The 16,999-nt window shown below is 37.1% G+C and overlaps 1 protein-coding gene across 1 annotated transcript in view; it reads right to left on the bottom strand.

Annotated features, from left to right (window-relative positions):
• PARD3B (par-3 family cell polarity regulator beta) overlaps positions 1-16,999 on the bottom strand; it is a gene marked incomplete at both ends in the record, with an annotated part of 368,067 nt that overhangs the window by 178,871 nt on the left and 172,197 nt on the right. Inside the window, 3 exons of the mRNA XM_079539163.1 lie at positions 5,905-6,034; positions 9,000-9,170; positions 15,392-15,577. Of these exons, the coding sequence (XP_079395289.1) occupies positions 5,905-6,034; positions 9,000-9,170; positions 15,392-15,577 (487 nt within the window). The remainder of the gene's footprint in view (positions 1-5,904; positions 6,035-8,999; positions 9,171-15,391; positions 15,578-16,999) is intronic.

Genomic DNA, 16,999 nt, shown 5'->3' with positions numbered 1-16,999 from the left:
GCATCCTCACTGATTCAAAGTTCACGCTTTAATTTCCTTTGACAGGGAGCATTTACCATCCTTCACGTACAGCAGAGAGCTCTTCTCAACAAAGAATTCAGAAGAAAAAAAATTCTGTTATCCTATGGCAACAAAAGAAAAAGGTCTTTCTGAATTACAATCTTCATTTTCCTGCTATTAAGGCAATTTCTTCTTTACCTCTACAGAAGACATTCTGTTCACACCAGAAAATTACTTCCAACCAAGAAAAACATGAACTACTCAATTAAACCCTCAGCAGTTTGCTAAGCAACAACACTTACATACATGCAGTATTTAATATGAGTGCTGTGCCTGCTGCAGACCAGTTCATTATTGTCCTGTAAATTCAAGCCTTTCAATATAAAGGTCTGATCTTATAAGAAGTCTCTACATTTTTTCAATGTAGAATACATCTTCAACCCTTTAAAACTTCACTAGAAAGAAGGATATTTAATAATCCTTGGGTTTCAATGGAAGATAATGATTTAACAATTACCTATCACATTTTCATGTGATATTGGATATGTTGGTTCTTTGTACAATCCTGTCTGAAAGTACTAGTCTTAGTACTACTTAGTACACAATCTAACTTATGAGAAAAATGCTTCAAACGGAGGTGATTAAGCCAGACTGCAAGAGAAGATATCCATTATATCAGCACACTGAAGTTGGTTTTGTTTAACTTTAGGGAACTACAAACAAAACCAACATAACTGCACTATTAGGTCAAGGATCCTATAAACCATGAGGCTCCTATTGGCTGCCTAGCATGCCAAAGATTAGAAAAAGAAGAAATAGTCCCAGTTCTTTCTCAGAAGTGACATCTTCCTCAGAGTAAATGCAAGGCGGGTAGATGTGGAGAAAAGTTCCAACGAGGTGTTAAAAAAAAAAAAAAAAACAAACAACAGTGGATTGTCAGTCTGAAACAGAAATCAGATAAGCTTTCCAAAATTCATGTGCTCTGGTTTACTGCATTTAGATCATCCTCTTTCAGATCTTTAAGGACAGAAAACATCAGGAATATATGGAGAGTTTGAGAATATTTTGGAAAAGAAGGACTTGTACTGTTCAATGTAATTAAATGATCTGAAAGATGAAGGGAATCAGAAGATTTTACTCACGTGAAATTATTCAGAATTGCCAAAAATAAACTGACTATGAAGCTCTGCAGAAAGCAGTGCAGTATAGCAAGTAGGAAATAAAATATAGGTGAAATTCCATGCTTGCGGCTGCAAAGCGATGCACACAGGAGTAAGGGAAAACTCCTGACATGTACACAAAGACTATTTCATCAGCGACTGGCACTCGGGAACAATAACATAGAAGTGGGCTGGATTTTTCTTTGAATATATGCTTACGGAATTCAAAAAGTAAAGAGACATTCAGAGTCTTAAGAAAAGTCCAAACACTCCATCTCAATCTCCAAGGTAATGCTGTGTTTCATTTTTAAATAGCATGTAAGACTTTCATTCTCCCCATTTGAAAGAGGATGTGGTATATATAATTCGGAAACATACTGAAAAGGTGGTAAGGATAGTTGGATATTTAGTGGGATTACTTTATCTAGAATAGCAAGCAATAAAAGGGGAGATAGAAACGAGTCTATGAAATCATAAAAACTCTGCACAAGGTGAAAAGGAAGCCCTCACTGTCACACACACACAGTAACAAGGCACTCAGTGTAATTATCAAGTAGCAAAACTAGGAAAAACAGAAAACTGCAGCTTTTTCTGTGCAGTGAACTCATGGACCTCATTGTCATGATGATGTTTTGGAAACCAAGTTTAAAAAAAAAAAAAAAAAGAGAGAGAGGAAAGGGCAAAGAGAAAGGAGGTATCAAAAGTATGATGGTACAGACATTCTGACTGAGGAAGTCCCTAAATCATAAACTACTCAAAGCAGAAAGCATACACGTGATGCTGTCCTACCCTACCTACCCCTTTGTTTTACCCTCTTCGTATGAGCAGCCTCCAGTGACTATAGTTGGGGATGGTACTGACTGCATTCTGTTAATAACTTTGATTCACAGAAATTGGTTTGCCACATCACAAATGCTGTTTAAGTGACTGGTTCACTGGCATTTTTCTTGCAGTAGACAAAAAGAAACAGAAAAACAATCAACTTGTTGGAGAATCAGGAATGACCACAGGGAACGCACTAAATTTTCAGATATTAAGCAGTTCAGGAAAGTAAATTCTCAAAAAGTAATAAAAGAATATATTTTGCAAAACTACTTCTTAAGAATCAGCTTATGAAAGCTGGAGGCTCAGGATTTATTCAACACAATCAGCTGTGTGTTTTCACCAATGAACAGGAGCCTGCATGCTGTGCTCACAGACATCTGCACCAGAAGAGGTGACGCACTGTTCCGCAGCTCCTATGATGGTATTGCTACTAGCAAAATGCTGCCCACACAGTCCAGCTTTCAGTGTGCTCATATCCTCTGTTTGGCTTCCACAAACAATTAACAAATATTAATGGATGTCAGTGGGTGCCATTCTTTCCACATGGAGGAGTTCAGTGACATACCTTTGCTTCATACACACTTCCATGTCAGACACCATTCTGTCAGACTGTCCGTCTGCTGACAACTGTCACATGGAAACAATGTGTAATGGGATACTGGTGGGAAGGTTCAGCAGTGGCTACCATATCACCTCTGATGTCATGGGCCAACATAATAACATAGGAAGCAATATTTTCAGAGTATCCCTCAGATTTGAGTTACTTTGTAAGATACACACAATGTTTACGTGCAAAAGCTAAATGTTATTTATAAAACATAACTTTTTGATTTTTCTGTCGTGGCATTATGAAAACACAGATGCTTGTACAAGCTCAGACTCAGCCATCAGTGGCAGCAGAGGTATTTTATGATTATTCTACTACTTACACAGAGAGACGATGGCACTTCCTTATAACCGTGTATAATAAAGAGTGATAAGAAATATGTAAGAATCTCTAATGAAACACATTCCAGTAATCTTTCAGCACCAGAAATGTAAAGCTGCTGGCACTGAAGTATTGTTTCTCAAAGAGGTTTTTCTAAAAAAAGCCACTGAATCTGTGCAACAGCTTGGCAGCAAAAGAAGTGAGGACCTGAAGGCAGCAAGTATTATTCATGCAAAAAAACAGAACAAACACTGGCAATTCAATATTGGATCAGTATTCCCTCCCCCTTTATTTAAATATCCACAGGCAAGAAAAAAATGTAATGTTTTGGCTATAACTACTTTTCCCTAGACACTAGTTTTTCTTGCTCATGTATAATAAAAGGCTTTTAAAACAGACAACAGTATTAGCAAGCCAAGCTTCAGTGTATTTTTGCTGAGCTTTTAGAAGAGTTTTATTGGTAGGAGCAGTGAATGATATTAGAAATAACTTATTGGAAAACATTAATTGAGAAAGTGACATTTTATTAAACCTAATACAGCTCATGTCATTAAATCGTTGCATTAGATCCAGAATGACTTTAAAAATCGCTTCTATCTTTCATTACTATTTGCATGTGATATTGTACCAGCTGGACGTTCACATCCAAGATCTGGATGGCACATCATAACAACGTACAACTGGGAGCTGCTCTTGCCTGTCATAAGAAGCATACCCTGCCTGTGACTCATTCCTTTAACAGACTGCCTAAAGTTCGTAACGAAGTTAAATGAGGTTGGGCATATTCGCAGTACTTTGCCTTTACCTTGTCTTCAGGGACTTATATAGGAAACAATGTATATAACATTTTTGAACCAGTGACTGGAAACAAGTAACAGGCTGGCATGGAAAGCAGAAAGATTAGCTCTCCAGTAATTAATACTATGGTTTCACAGCTAGAAAAATATTTCTACAATACACAGGATTACTGTAGAACCAAAGTCTCTTTTCACCTGAAAAATTTCAGATTAGAATCCTATTTCAGACATGCTTTCAGCTGAACGAGCCTGTGTGGTTCTTCATCAAGACCACATAAAATTTACCCATCACATGCCAAATCTTTTACAGAAATCTCAATAAAATTATATTTCCAGTAGGTTCCCAGCAGTGCTAGAAGAGCCTTTGTCATTCACTGTCCCTTGAGAAGCCCCAACCATGCTAAGCCTTTCCTGATGGTAGCCCTCAGCAGCACAGCAGAGCATCCTCTCTCTCTCCCACACCCTTTCTTCTGAGGCCATCAATTTTTTTTCCTCCTTTTTTCTCTCTAAAATGCTTTAAAAAAAAAAAAAAAAAAAAAGTTCTCTACCTTTTGAATTCACTTACATTCTTAATGTAAATATAATAATAAATCACATCTACTGACAATCTTCTTTTTTACTCCTCTAAGAAAAAATATTAACTGAACAACTGAAAACAAATCTGATCTTGAGTGCTCAATGCTCCATCCACAGCTCTTCCTTTTCTGCTTCCACAAAAATATCACCCATTGTTCTTAAACACCTTCAGAACAGTAGTTCTCTAAGTCTTTAGGCAAATCAATAATCATAAGCCCTTAAAATAAATATTGTTTGCTATAGTATCTTCATACCATTACATTATACTTTAACTAAAACAACAGTGTCTACTGAAAGCACTGTTTTATGAATGTGATACAAACTAGCATCCTGATTTTCTCATTACAGTTGAATAACCTTCATTTAAAGATCTTCCACAGATTTTGTTTCAAACTTCACTTAAGTGACAGGTTATGTGTTGCCACTAACCTGCAATGGTGGCACCAAAGGAGTTGCTCATTCATTTTTAAAGAAAGACTTTAAAGGTTATTACTATTTTGTAATCCTTTGGCAACAGCTAACTCTACAGGACAGGCTAACTCTAAGGATGACCCTTTTTCTGACTACAGAATCAGTACGAACGCCAACAACAGAAACACAACGTAGAGCTAAACCAAAAGATCTGAGATTTTACAATGCTCGAGTCTAAATCTGCCATCCTTTGCCTGGAGTCACAATTTCAAAACACTGACACAAAATGATTTACCCCTGGATTACCTGGGAATTTCTCATGAGTTGTACAGTTCAGATTCAAAGGTCCCCCCCCAGCAGTCATTGTAGTCTTTCTTACTACTGCAAAAAGATTACTTTTTTGCAGACAACACAGGTTCCACTGTAGTTTACTGAGAAAAATCAGGCATAACTCAACTACAAAGAAATCTATTTTCCCCTACCATAGATTTAACCATGAAGCATGTGCTTGGTTTGAAGGACAAGAGTATTTTTAAAAGCATCAAGATCACCTCAAATATTTAAATTTTTCACCTATCTAATTTCTTGTTGAGTCAGGTACAAATCAGACAGATATACAGAAAGTAATCAGAAATGAAAGATAACAGGAAAAGTATGCAGTCTTCAAAGCTCCTACTGGTACGTTTGCTTATACTCATACATGCATATCTTCTCTCTACATTTTTTTAAACAACTTAATTGTAAGTAAGTTGGGGGTTTAAAGGTTCTAACCTTTGAACAATTTTTTCCTTTTAGCTAAAAACAAGCAAGCATAGTTTATGAATATTACACTTCCGTATAAATTCATTTAATTGATAATAACATGGGACATAAATCTAACCAATAAAAAAATCTTTGAACTCATTAAAGTTATATAGAAAATAAACATTTTGACAACATATATTTTGCACTCATCATTTGTTTTTTAACCAACCTTACGTGTTGGGGCAGTGAGCTAGAAACTGTTACTTAAACTGGAAATTGTGCCAGGAATCTAATTCACAACTTCTGAGTCAGCTCTCCCAGCCTCTCTGTATCTTCATGCCTCAAAGTAACATAGTATGCACTTACTCTAATTAAATGCTTTTCTAGTGGCTCTGGATTTCAAGAGAAAGAAAAAAGATAAAAAGCACTTTATTTCAGCACACAGAAAGATATCTAAGACTACCTTGTATTCTTTCCTGAGGGCCACAGTTTACAAATTGCTGAAGAACAGCACCATTGCGTCGGGAAATAGCTGCAAAGTTATGACTGCCATCACACGCTGATTTCTGATAGACACCCTGGTCCAAGCGATCCTAAGGAAAAAAACAGAACCACACATGGTATAAAAAAATTAAATATTCTGCAGTACAGAAGCCCTGTCATCACTACGGGCAGTGCAGAAACAGTGTAATGCAATGTGCACTGCTTACACTGTAAAAGACATCTTCAAAATGACTGTTGTTGCTGATCATGAAATAAGACAGTATCTCGGCACTAACAATCACTGTGCGATGCACAAAAAATGAGGAGCATTTTCTTTATGACCCACAACTGTCTTCATTCAAATTCTCCATCTGGGAGGGCAGCTTGTGACATTGTCAACACAAGAACACAGGCAATGCCAATGGTATTTTTCTGCCAGCCAGCTGGTATCCTTCTCTCAGAGACTGAGTACATATGTTCTGATGATCACACACTAGAGCAGTTTTGCAAGTAAGGAGTTACACCAAACTCCCAAGCGCAGGTCTTCTGGCTAGCAGCTAAACAAACTCCTGTCACACCTCTAGTCAGCTTTTCTTTTGCGGCACTCCCCACCCCCATATCGCCTAATTTATTCTCCTGAGCAGTTGTTCAAAAGAAGAAAAAAAAAAATCACAGTTTGTAAAACTGGGACGGATTCAGAAAGACGTTTCTGTACTCGTTATTCAGGGAAAACAGAAAACCCACAGAAGAAGAATATTATGGATAGTTTTCAGAATGACCTTTACAGTTTTCCCGTACCTGTTGTTTCGTAGGGGCACCCAATTGGCATCTATTTTTGAACTGCATGTACATTATTCCAGTAAATCTTACACTAAGTATATAATTCCTTTAACTACATAGCTGTACCCACATAAGAGATGCGTGTATCTAACTCCTATCATTTATTGGTACAACCACACAAGATGCCCACTGCATTGGCAAGTGAAAACCAGCAAAGTGCCAAACCAGTGCATGAGAAAGGAGTGTGTGTTAAATCACTTGTAATTTGCCTTTCAAGCTCTTGGATAACTTTTTCTTTTTTAAGTGGCAAAATATGAACCTCAGCACAGAACACGAGCCAACATAGAGATGGCTTGTGGTGAAAACATGGCTACAAATGTAGACTCAGTGCAGAGGCAGCACACGCAACATTCTCCCCTCGTCAGTGCACGTGAGTCCTTGGAAAAGGTTATTTTGAGCCTTTGTACAGAAGCACAGCCAAACACAGAACACTAACAATTACAGTTCTTTTCCTTACTGAAAATTCTTTATTTTATGTAAGATTCCTCATTTAGCAAAGCCCACAATTACTACTTTCTCATGAGTACTACTAGCTAAACTAAGCCTTGCATCAGTCAGGAGTGTACCCAGTAGGATAAGGATAAATTAACAACAACAAATCTGCTTTTCTAGCTCTTTGATAAATGACACAATCAATATTCCAACAACTGATCAGTAGCCAGCCTAGTTAGAGTATTCAGCTTATAAAACATAGCTGTCATGGAAGACCTCCATTAGTGTCCTGACCAATAAAAACAGTAATGCATTTCTAAATGTATTCTGCTCCTACCAAGCTGAGATGCACTACTTTGGAAGCTGTTTTGGTGAAAGAAAAGAATGGGCAACAACCAATTTCTGCTATGGTCTCCAGACTCAAATGGAATTACAATTGAACCTAAAGACTAACCCATAAAAATTAATTTCTGTCTAAAATGAATTTGATTCAATCAAGACCTCATCATGCATCCTTCAAAGGGCACGAGTCAAGATGATTTACTTTTTTCATACATCTGGATAATATACAGAACTATACACTTATCTATAAAAAGCAGCCTCATTTTTATTAGGTCAATATGATGTTTGTTTGGAGAGTATTGCAGTTTTTGAGCTTGTTTGATTTTTTTTCCCCAAAAATTTGACTATTGCTAAATGAAGAAAACTTTCAAGAGTGTGCTGTATTAGAAGTTGAGCTATCGTATGTTACAGAAATGCACAATAAATAAAACAAGCATTTGTACATGCAGCTATATACAAAATGCTGGAAAGTAAAAATGTGCTTTCCTGTAAAATATTCCAGCATTACAGATGAATGTTTTTCATATTTTCCTAACAAGACTGACAGAGACTCCTATGCAAAGTATTCTCCCAACAAAGAGCATGATGTTCAGCAAGCAATATTCTTCTAAATAGAATTCTTAATCAATGATGGTAGTAAATCAAATACATCTCCTACAAGGAAAGCTTTATGAGTTATTCATGGCTACAAGGCTCTGGGCCTTCCCCTATTATATTCTATGCAAATACACTTAAAAATGGGATTGTTCTCAATATATAAAAATGTTTCAGATATATTTATCTAATAAACAATTTAAAATCATCTCTTGGAATTCTGTAGTAGAATTTTCACACTTTATATCACAATTCAATTAGTATATACTTTTATTTTAAGGAACAGATGTCAAAACTCTTAAAATCTTTATTCAAGGGTTAGAACTATAACTAGGATGAGCAGTTAGGGCAACCATTATGCACATCTATTCATGTATAAAAAAGATGGAGAAAGAGCACGTTTATGTGCACACACGTGAGAAAGAAAAAGAGAAGTGCAATTAAAAACACAAGAATATGGAGTGAATGAAAGTAACAAAAACAAAAAAGCAAGAGTGAAGTAAAATTCAAGTCATATTAAGGACATTGATCGCGATAACAAAAAAAGAAGAATTCAAACAAACTATCTCAACCATTGCCTCTGAGGAAGTAACAGATAGTCAAAACTACATCAGCACATTAATTCCCACTCATCTGTCTTAGGAGGACATTTACTTCTGTTTTAAAACTTATCAGAACAGCAAACTGTTCTGTTTAAACTAAGAGCAAACTTTAGCATAGCCTCAAAAGGAAAAGCAAGCTCAGGAGATGTCAACCAGAAACAATGCACATTTCTAGGAAGTCAGGAATTCAGTCTGCCAGGATAAGCTCTCAGCAGCCACTAAAACTAGAAGGCCATTCTTCTAACAAATACATTTATCGCTTTACCTCTGTTTGTGCCTCCAGTCTCCGTAGAATTACTAGCTGGATCCTGCCACGAATGTTCCCCTCCATGGACATGGAGCGCCTCAGTGTCTCCATAGCCTCATGATTTGATTTGCCCAGAAGCGACTCTCCGTTTACCGCAACAAGTTGATCATTTACTCGCAAACGGCCATCCTGCAATAAACAAACAAATAACAAGTATTAGGCTGTCATGGTTCTATGTTGTTGACATAGGCAGAGGTGTTACTGTAAGAAACAAGAGATTGCACAGTACCTCATCTTTAGAAAGAAAAATCTTCATGTTCACTAACTGACCAATTTCTCGTTCCCCTTACTACATTTTGAGAGTAGTTCATAAGGTGCACGTACTTATGTGTTAATTACATGTTGCTGCTTTTCTTGCACATGCAAATTATTTTGAAACAGCCTCTCCACACCCGCAAAAAGGAAAACAAGAAAAGGAGTTCTTGGTTAATTAAAGGGATCCCTATTATGGCTGTTAGTATCTGCAGCACAATTGTGAAGCAGTACTGCAATGTATTTTACATGCATTGTTATCCATTACTAGGGCATGGTACGAAAAAGATACTTCCAAAACTTTGTCTTACAGTCCCACTAGTCACAATTACCACGTCGCCATATGGCGTAGTGTTGCCAGTTCAGAATGGTCATTAAGAATTAAGCAACCATATTTTAATTAGCACTGTTCATGTATTTAACATCCAAACCTGCTGTCAATGACAAAATTGCAGTTGAGACATACCAAGTAGCCTATGCTTTGAAGAAAGTTGTTCTGTTTCATTGCCAAGGTTAACTGACAGTTGTGGGCGTAATAAAATTGTGGACACTGCTATTCTGTGATTTAGGAGTCCTACTGGTATTGTTGGCATAATCTGAGATTTGTTTCTTTTCATAAAAGCATGTGCTGTGACTTTTCTCTTTAACAAGAAAACAAGGAATGTTATAGGAGTTTCTTTAAAAGCTTGTGAACTTCACAATTATGAGGTTGGCATCAGACCTCAAAGGGAATGGAAAGACTAAAGAGATCCACAATAGAAGGGCAATGAAGAAAGCTTAGGAGAACTTCCATAGAAAAACATCATATTAGTTAAAATGAATCTGATTCAGTCACAGACATTATATACTCTGCATAAGGCACTCATCTGAACTGTTTACATACTTCATGCGTTTGAGTAATCCAAAATATATATACTTTTCAATTTTTATTTTTTCTACTACTATGATGTTCAATTAACTATTATGCTACTGCTGCCAAGGCTCAGGCATTTGTGCTGAAGTGACTTACAATACTTGTGAAAAAACTAGCTTGCTTATGTGATTTTTTTATTTTTTTATTTTTTTATTTTTTTTATTTTTTTTAAACTTGGCACCATTAACATTACCACAGCAGAGCATGAATAGAAAGAGGTGTTACAGAACTGAAGAACAGCACAAATCAGCATCAAAAAAACATGGAAATAGAACTAAAAGATGAGATGACGGAGGATGAAAAGCTTTTCCGGGAAGAGTGGAGGAATGAAGAATAGGAAGAATAGGAAACAGCAATACCATTTGGGAAGGATACAGAAAACTCTCCCAACTCTCTTGAATGTTTCATACCAATATAAATTCACATATACCCAAAGTCAGTAGGTTAACCCCACCTTTTCTCTACATTCAAAATGATGCCATCACATACGGTAAAGCTTAGGGAGAGAAGAGTTAACATTATTGAATAGGAAGTTTTATTACTTGCACATGTTGCAATTCCTTTGTGTTCTATCAAAATTTGCTGAAATGAATGGAGTCATTCATGGCAACAGGGGTTAGAAGAAAGGAGATTTTAGTTTTTGTGAGTTGCTTTAAGACTGTAAACTTCACAGGTCCTAATGTCCTCCTGCTAAGGTCCCATGGGCTCCTGGATCACTTTTTTTTCTTTTCTGTGGATAAGCACCCACATATAAATATGTGTTAAAGCTTCTTAATAAACTGAATACAAATGCATGTCACGACTACATTTCCTGACTATGCAACTTTACAGAACACAATTTTTAAATGAACCATGGTTGCCTCAGAAACCTCTGAAATAGCCTGCTGGTTTTTTTTTTAATATCTTACGTCATATTTATTTCTTTACATTTTAATCACGTCAGTTTTTAAATAACTTCTGATGCATCTCGCTTCTTCCCATTCTGTAATATGCTCCATTCAATGCAAAATTCAACTTTTATGATCAGAAAAAAAACTGTACAAGGCAGGACTGAAAGTCAGTTGAACAATGTTTTCACATATGCTCAGTAGAAGGTGCTTCATAGAGAAACTTTCTTGCCGTGTAAAGACTAAAAATCTCAGTGTTTAAGCAGGTTTTCAAACAGGTTTTCACATCACCGGTGTAATGATCTGGTTTAAAAGACTGAACCACAAGACAATCTGTTTGGCTCAAAACAAACTAGATGTTGTTTTAACACATTTTTTTCTTTCATCTCTGAAAGGTAGGCTTCTTTGCAGCTTCTGAGTAGAAAAATATTCGGCATTTCAGCAAAACAGCTTTCAAATACCATCTCCAAAACTGCAATTGAACTACCCTAATAAAGGGTGAAGTTACTGTTCCCTAGTTTATTCAGTATGTGGGGTTTGTGTAGAGAGTCGCAGTGAGTAAAACCTAGTATGACTACCACGTTCAGAGACAAGACTTTTTGTTTTTACAGTACAGCATAGAGACAAAGCCAGATTCCTTGTAGAGTTATGTATTTAATCAAAGCTCACCTAGTTATTTCCCTTAGTACATCAGTGCCACTTATCTCAGAAGGAATTCCTTGGTAGCCTTCAATGGAATAATCCAATTCACCATCCACTGCACACAACAAGCAACATTTACTGCAATAGCACTCAGAAGCCCCTAGAAAGTTCAAGCTATACCATGTTTGATTTGAACAAACAGGCATATGGAAAGTATGCCATCATTTCTAATAATGGTTCTGTTGCATTACAGCTGCAGCAGACAGCAAATACCTGATAATCACAAGTTCACCTCAAGGGAAAAGCCAAGGGGTCTCAAGATGAACAAGGCTGAAATTCCCAGAAGTTGTGGGGAAAGATGATGTATTTAAACTCAGTCAAATATTTCCTCGCATAACAGATTCTGCATACTTACAAATATCAAGTAGCCTCTTTCTTAGAGTGGAAGTAAAACAGACACTTTAAAAATTACAAGGGGAGCTTAAAAAGGGACCCAACAAATCAATCAGCAAAAGTGAAGTTTTAATCCTGCAGGATATCATATTAAAAGATTAGCTAGGAATAATTAGGAATTTTTTACTTTATTGGGTTTGGCAGCAAAAAGGTTTAGTATTTTTTAAAAATCTTTACCTAGCACCAAAACAAAAACAAAACAAACAAAAAAACCCCAAACATTCTTCACGAATCCTTTTACTAAGCTTTGCAGTGCTACTAATACAACAGAGCTAGATTTGTGTACCAGCATTTCAAAGCAACAACAAAACCACACACTAAAATAATGGTGGCCTTTCCTTAGAATTTCTGTTCAATCTGATAAAAGTAAGCATTCAGAACTGACTACGTCTTACAAATAACTCTTCAGTTATTTCTCCAGTACACTGGAGAAAGGCATTTAATGTATTGAAAACCTTTATACAGCATTAGAGGGACTGAACATTTACTTCAGAAATGAAGCAAATGTGTTCATCATCTCCGTATTACACCATCTTCTGAGAAGAAGTGTTGGCTGTATGGACAAAGCTGCTCCTCCCCAACCATCTCCAGTACCACTGTATTAGCACCTAACAAAAATCACGTCATCAAAAATCAGAGCACCTTTTAAGCTCTAGATGCAGACGTCTGTTAAGAAACAGTGAGAGAACTCTCATCACAGCAGGCATTACGATTTCCCCATGTTATACTTTCCCAAGAAAACTTCATACACTGAATTGCAAATGCACATGCCTAAATCTGTAATGCTTCATTTCAGAGACAATTACAATTAATAGCATGAGAAGATACTCTGGACAACTACTAGCTGGAAAGAAAGGCTTTATGTTTAAAAACATCTTGCAACAAAGCTTCTTTTAAAAGAAGGACAATAAGAACATATTTAAATATCTATACACAAATGTGAGCAGTTGTTTGTTGTTTTTTTTTTTAACTTGATACAAGACATTGTATTAATTGTTAATACCCACTGATTTTGTTTTGCTCCATATAAAGGTCCTTAGACAGGAGAAAGACAGCTGTTTTCTGTTTATGTGCAACAGTAAACCACGTCTTAAGATACTTCTCAAATGACTGCACTCTCTGAGTACTTGTATAAAACACATAGGAAAGGATGTTCTTCAAGTAGTCACCAGCTATGCTCTCATTTGCTTTCTAACCCACACTCATCTATCAATACACAGTTGCAGTTGGTGGAAAGTATGAGGGAGTACAGAGGTGGAGTCACAGAAGCACACCGTATTGTGGGACTAAATAACATCCCAGCCAAGGAGTCCAGTAGCGCCAGGTGCACACTTAGCTAGGTGTGGGTAAGGAAGCCCTGCTTTATTAGTCTGCAAGATCTCTCAAAGCCAAAATTAACTGCTCTAGACTAACAGTTGGGAAAACAGAATGTGGTAAACAGAAAGACCTCAAAATAGTTAGCTTATGCATCTCTGACATCTCTCCTATGAGGAAAGGCTGAGTGAACTGGGTCTGTTCAGCCTTGGGAAGAGAAGACTGAGAGGGGACCTGATCCAGGTCTATAAATATCTAAGGTGTGGGGGGCAGAATGGCGAGGCCAGACTGTTTTCAGTGGTGAGTGGAGACAGGACAAGGGGAAATGGCTGGAAACTGCAGCATAGGAAGTTCCGCACAAACATGCACAAGAACTTCTTTACAGTGAGGGTGCCGGAGCACTGGAACAGGCTGCCCAGGGAGGTGGTGGAGTCTCCTTCTCTGGAGATGTTCAAGACCTGCCTGGATGCCTACCTGTGCGACCTGCTGTAGGGAACCTGCTTTGGCAGGGGGGTTGGACTCGATGATCTCTGGAGGTCCCTTCCAACCCCTACAATTCTGTGATTCTGTGACATGGCAATGCTGGTCAGGAAGTATGCCCACTGATGCTCCTGGGACATCAGTCCACAAGCCTTGCTAGTCAAAACAATGAATTTACTTCTGGTGCCATATACTGGCTTTGCAACTGATGTGGATAATTATTCAGGGAACACGGAGGTGAGAAAGCATAGACAGCAGTTTCATCTTCACAGTAAAATAAGCTGTATTCTGTGGCAGATGTGCGTGAGTTTATGCACCTCTAATTTGCCAATCACACTTATAACTCAGTTCTGATATACACCAAGGAGATTATTTTATTCACTTGTCACTTAGCCCTGGAATTAATCACAGGCAGAATTCTGTACTGCATGTATCAAGCTGTTGCTTTTCTAAAGATCCAAGCTGTGAAATATCTATGGGACTAGGACAGGTAACTAATAGGAGCCGGAAACATTCGTATCAGAGCAAAAGCCTTGATGATTACTATTTACCAAACATCATAAATAGGTTATTATGCTGTGAACTGTCTTACTCAGGAGGCTAAAGCCTGTGAACAAACTGACAAACTGAATTAAAAGGTATATTTTTACAGAAAAGAAAACTGCAAGGAATTACTGATGTAACGACAAAAAAAGTTACATTATGGATCCACGCACAATAGTTACAGGTACTATGCTTTCAAATTAAGATTTTCTCAAAAGAACTCAAGAAAGATACATTTTTCAAGTTTTATCTGGAAAAAAATTATCACATTTCCTAAAGCTTAGAATGTAATCCAATCCTTCTTAATTAAAAACATACAGTAGCTCTAGTACAACTCTAAGAGGGATTCATAATACTGTCCCATACCAACTCAGTCCACCTGAGGAACAATTGATAACTTCTGCATAGTTAATGCCAGGCTGAGATAAGCCATGCTGACAACAATAGTTTAGATATTTTATTAAATACATAATTCTTAACCTCACAGAATTGACAGTTCATATTTTTTCATAAATTTTAATTGTTTTATGGGTCTGCCTATATTAGTTTGGGAAGACCAAAAGCAGAGTAGATTGGCTGATAACTTCTCTGTCCCCAGGTCTAACAGCACAGCAAACTTTCCCACTTCTTTCTGTGAGCTACAGGGAGACAGCCTCTCCTCCCATCCACACGCCATCAATCTTCCTCCCCTGCCATCCCTCCAGTATCCAAATGCCCTACAGGGTCTGCTTCCACTGACAGATTCACTAGAGGAGTGAGTGGCAAGAAGTTCCTCACCCACAGAAGATTTACCAAGACAGATTTGGGACCAAACACCAACTTTCAAAAATCTAATGCAACCACAGCCTGATCTACTTACTCCATACCTTAAAAGCAGCACCGCCGTGAATAACGGATTTGATGAAAATCCCAAGGTCAGCTCCAGTCTCCCGAGATTTGTTGCCTTTTAAGCTCACACCAAGTCCAGCAGAGCCAGAATCGTTCAGAGGAATCTCAAAAGTCAGCTGCTCTGTGGTTTCTGGAGAAAGAGCACTGCAGTTTGGCTCTCCTTTCTGATGGAAAAAAATAAGGATGAAAAAATGGGTGAAAACAGGATACTTGCTTACACATAGGCTCATGTAAGAAATACTTCTCTTTTCTGGAAAGTAGCCTGAAGAAATAACGTTACAACAAATGGTGTATTTAGTAGACATTTGGTCACATGATGCAGCTTAAAAGATGCTCTATTTAACAATAGCTAGGAATATGTCTAAAGAGAAGGTAAACTAGCTTAGTTTCACATGACCTAAAACTGATGTTGCAGCAGAACATAAAACATTTATTTTAAACACAGCTGCATTAAAAATTTAAGCCATAGAACTCTGTCTTTACATGTAGCTCACAAACTGTAATGACAGTTGTGCTGTTAAATTCCATTCCCCTCTGAAAATTGAATTACATCCTTAAAAAAAAATATCCCTCCCTTAAGCCTGTCTACAGAGGGAATTTGGTGAAGCAAAAGTGAGGGTGAGAATCAAAAATGCAGTAACTTATTCTGCACTAACTCCCTTTGTGCATACATTTATTCCACACAGAGGTTTTTCTGCCCTTCTGGTAAAGGCTCATTAAAGATTTTACCTGTATTACGTTACTGCTTACATGATTGCAAAGTCAAGTATCCGTAGCAAGGATGATCATCATAGAAAGATCAGAAAGAATTTTACTGAAGACTGTACCCAGTGTTTTTTTTTTTGAGTTACATATTGCTGGTTGTGTTTGTTGTGTTGAGCTTTTTATTTTTATTTATTTTTAAAGCAAGTTACAATCATCAGTCTAAAGAAAAAGATTCTAGTCTGAAATATTGCACTTCACAGAAATAAAACTAGAGAAAGGAGACTTGCTATGGTGTAAAGTGTTGAAAGAAGATGCCATCTATTAATGTAAAAGACCTTATTACATCAAATTTTATTCCACACTTGTTTCTTCAAATAACCTTAAAACAATCCAATAGCTTATTTTGTCATTTGGACATTTTCTATTATTTGTAACAGTAGCATTAAAAAAAATAAGAAAAATGGGAATGCACAAACATAAGTTGAAAAAGATTACTGAGGCCTGTTTTCAAAGGGCTTCTGTTGAGTTATCAGACAGAAGCCCAGGCAAACATCAGCTGGGTCAATTCTTCTTTCACCTAATGAGGAAGAATAACTTCCAGGCATTAAGCTGCAGTTCATACACTATCAATGCAACTGCCAACAAAGGTGCTAGCAGTAGAGATGTTTTCTCATCAGCCAAAGCAGTTCCATTTATTTTTCATTTATTATAAGCAGAAACTAAAATTTTAAAGCAACAACAAATAGAAACAGAAGCCACTAGGTATACTTGTATCCATTTCAGATGCACTTTCAATGATGAGAAGCAGCCACTGGTTATGCAGAAACTGCATGACCAGAGCGTGAGGACTACAAACCTCAGTCCCAATACACATCACACTC

Source organism: Tetrao urogallus, assembly GCF_951394365.1.
Source record: "Tetrao urogallus genome assembly, chromosome: 8".
Classification (NCBI taxonomy): Eukaryota; Metazoa; Chordata; class Aves; order Galliformes; family Phasianidae; genus Tetrao; species Tetrao urogallus.
The sequence above is the reverse complement of the archived record's forward strand: the minus strand, read 5'-3'. Positions and strand labels throughout refer to the sequence as shown.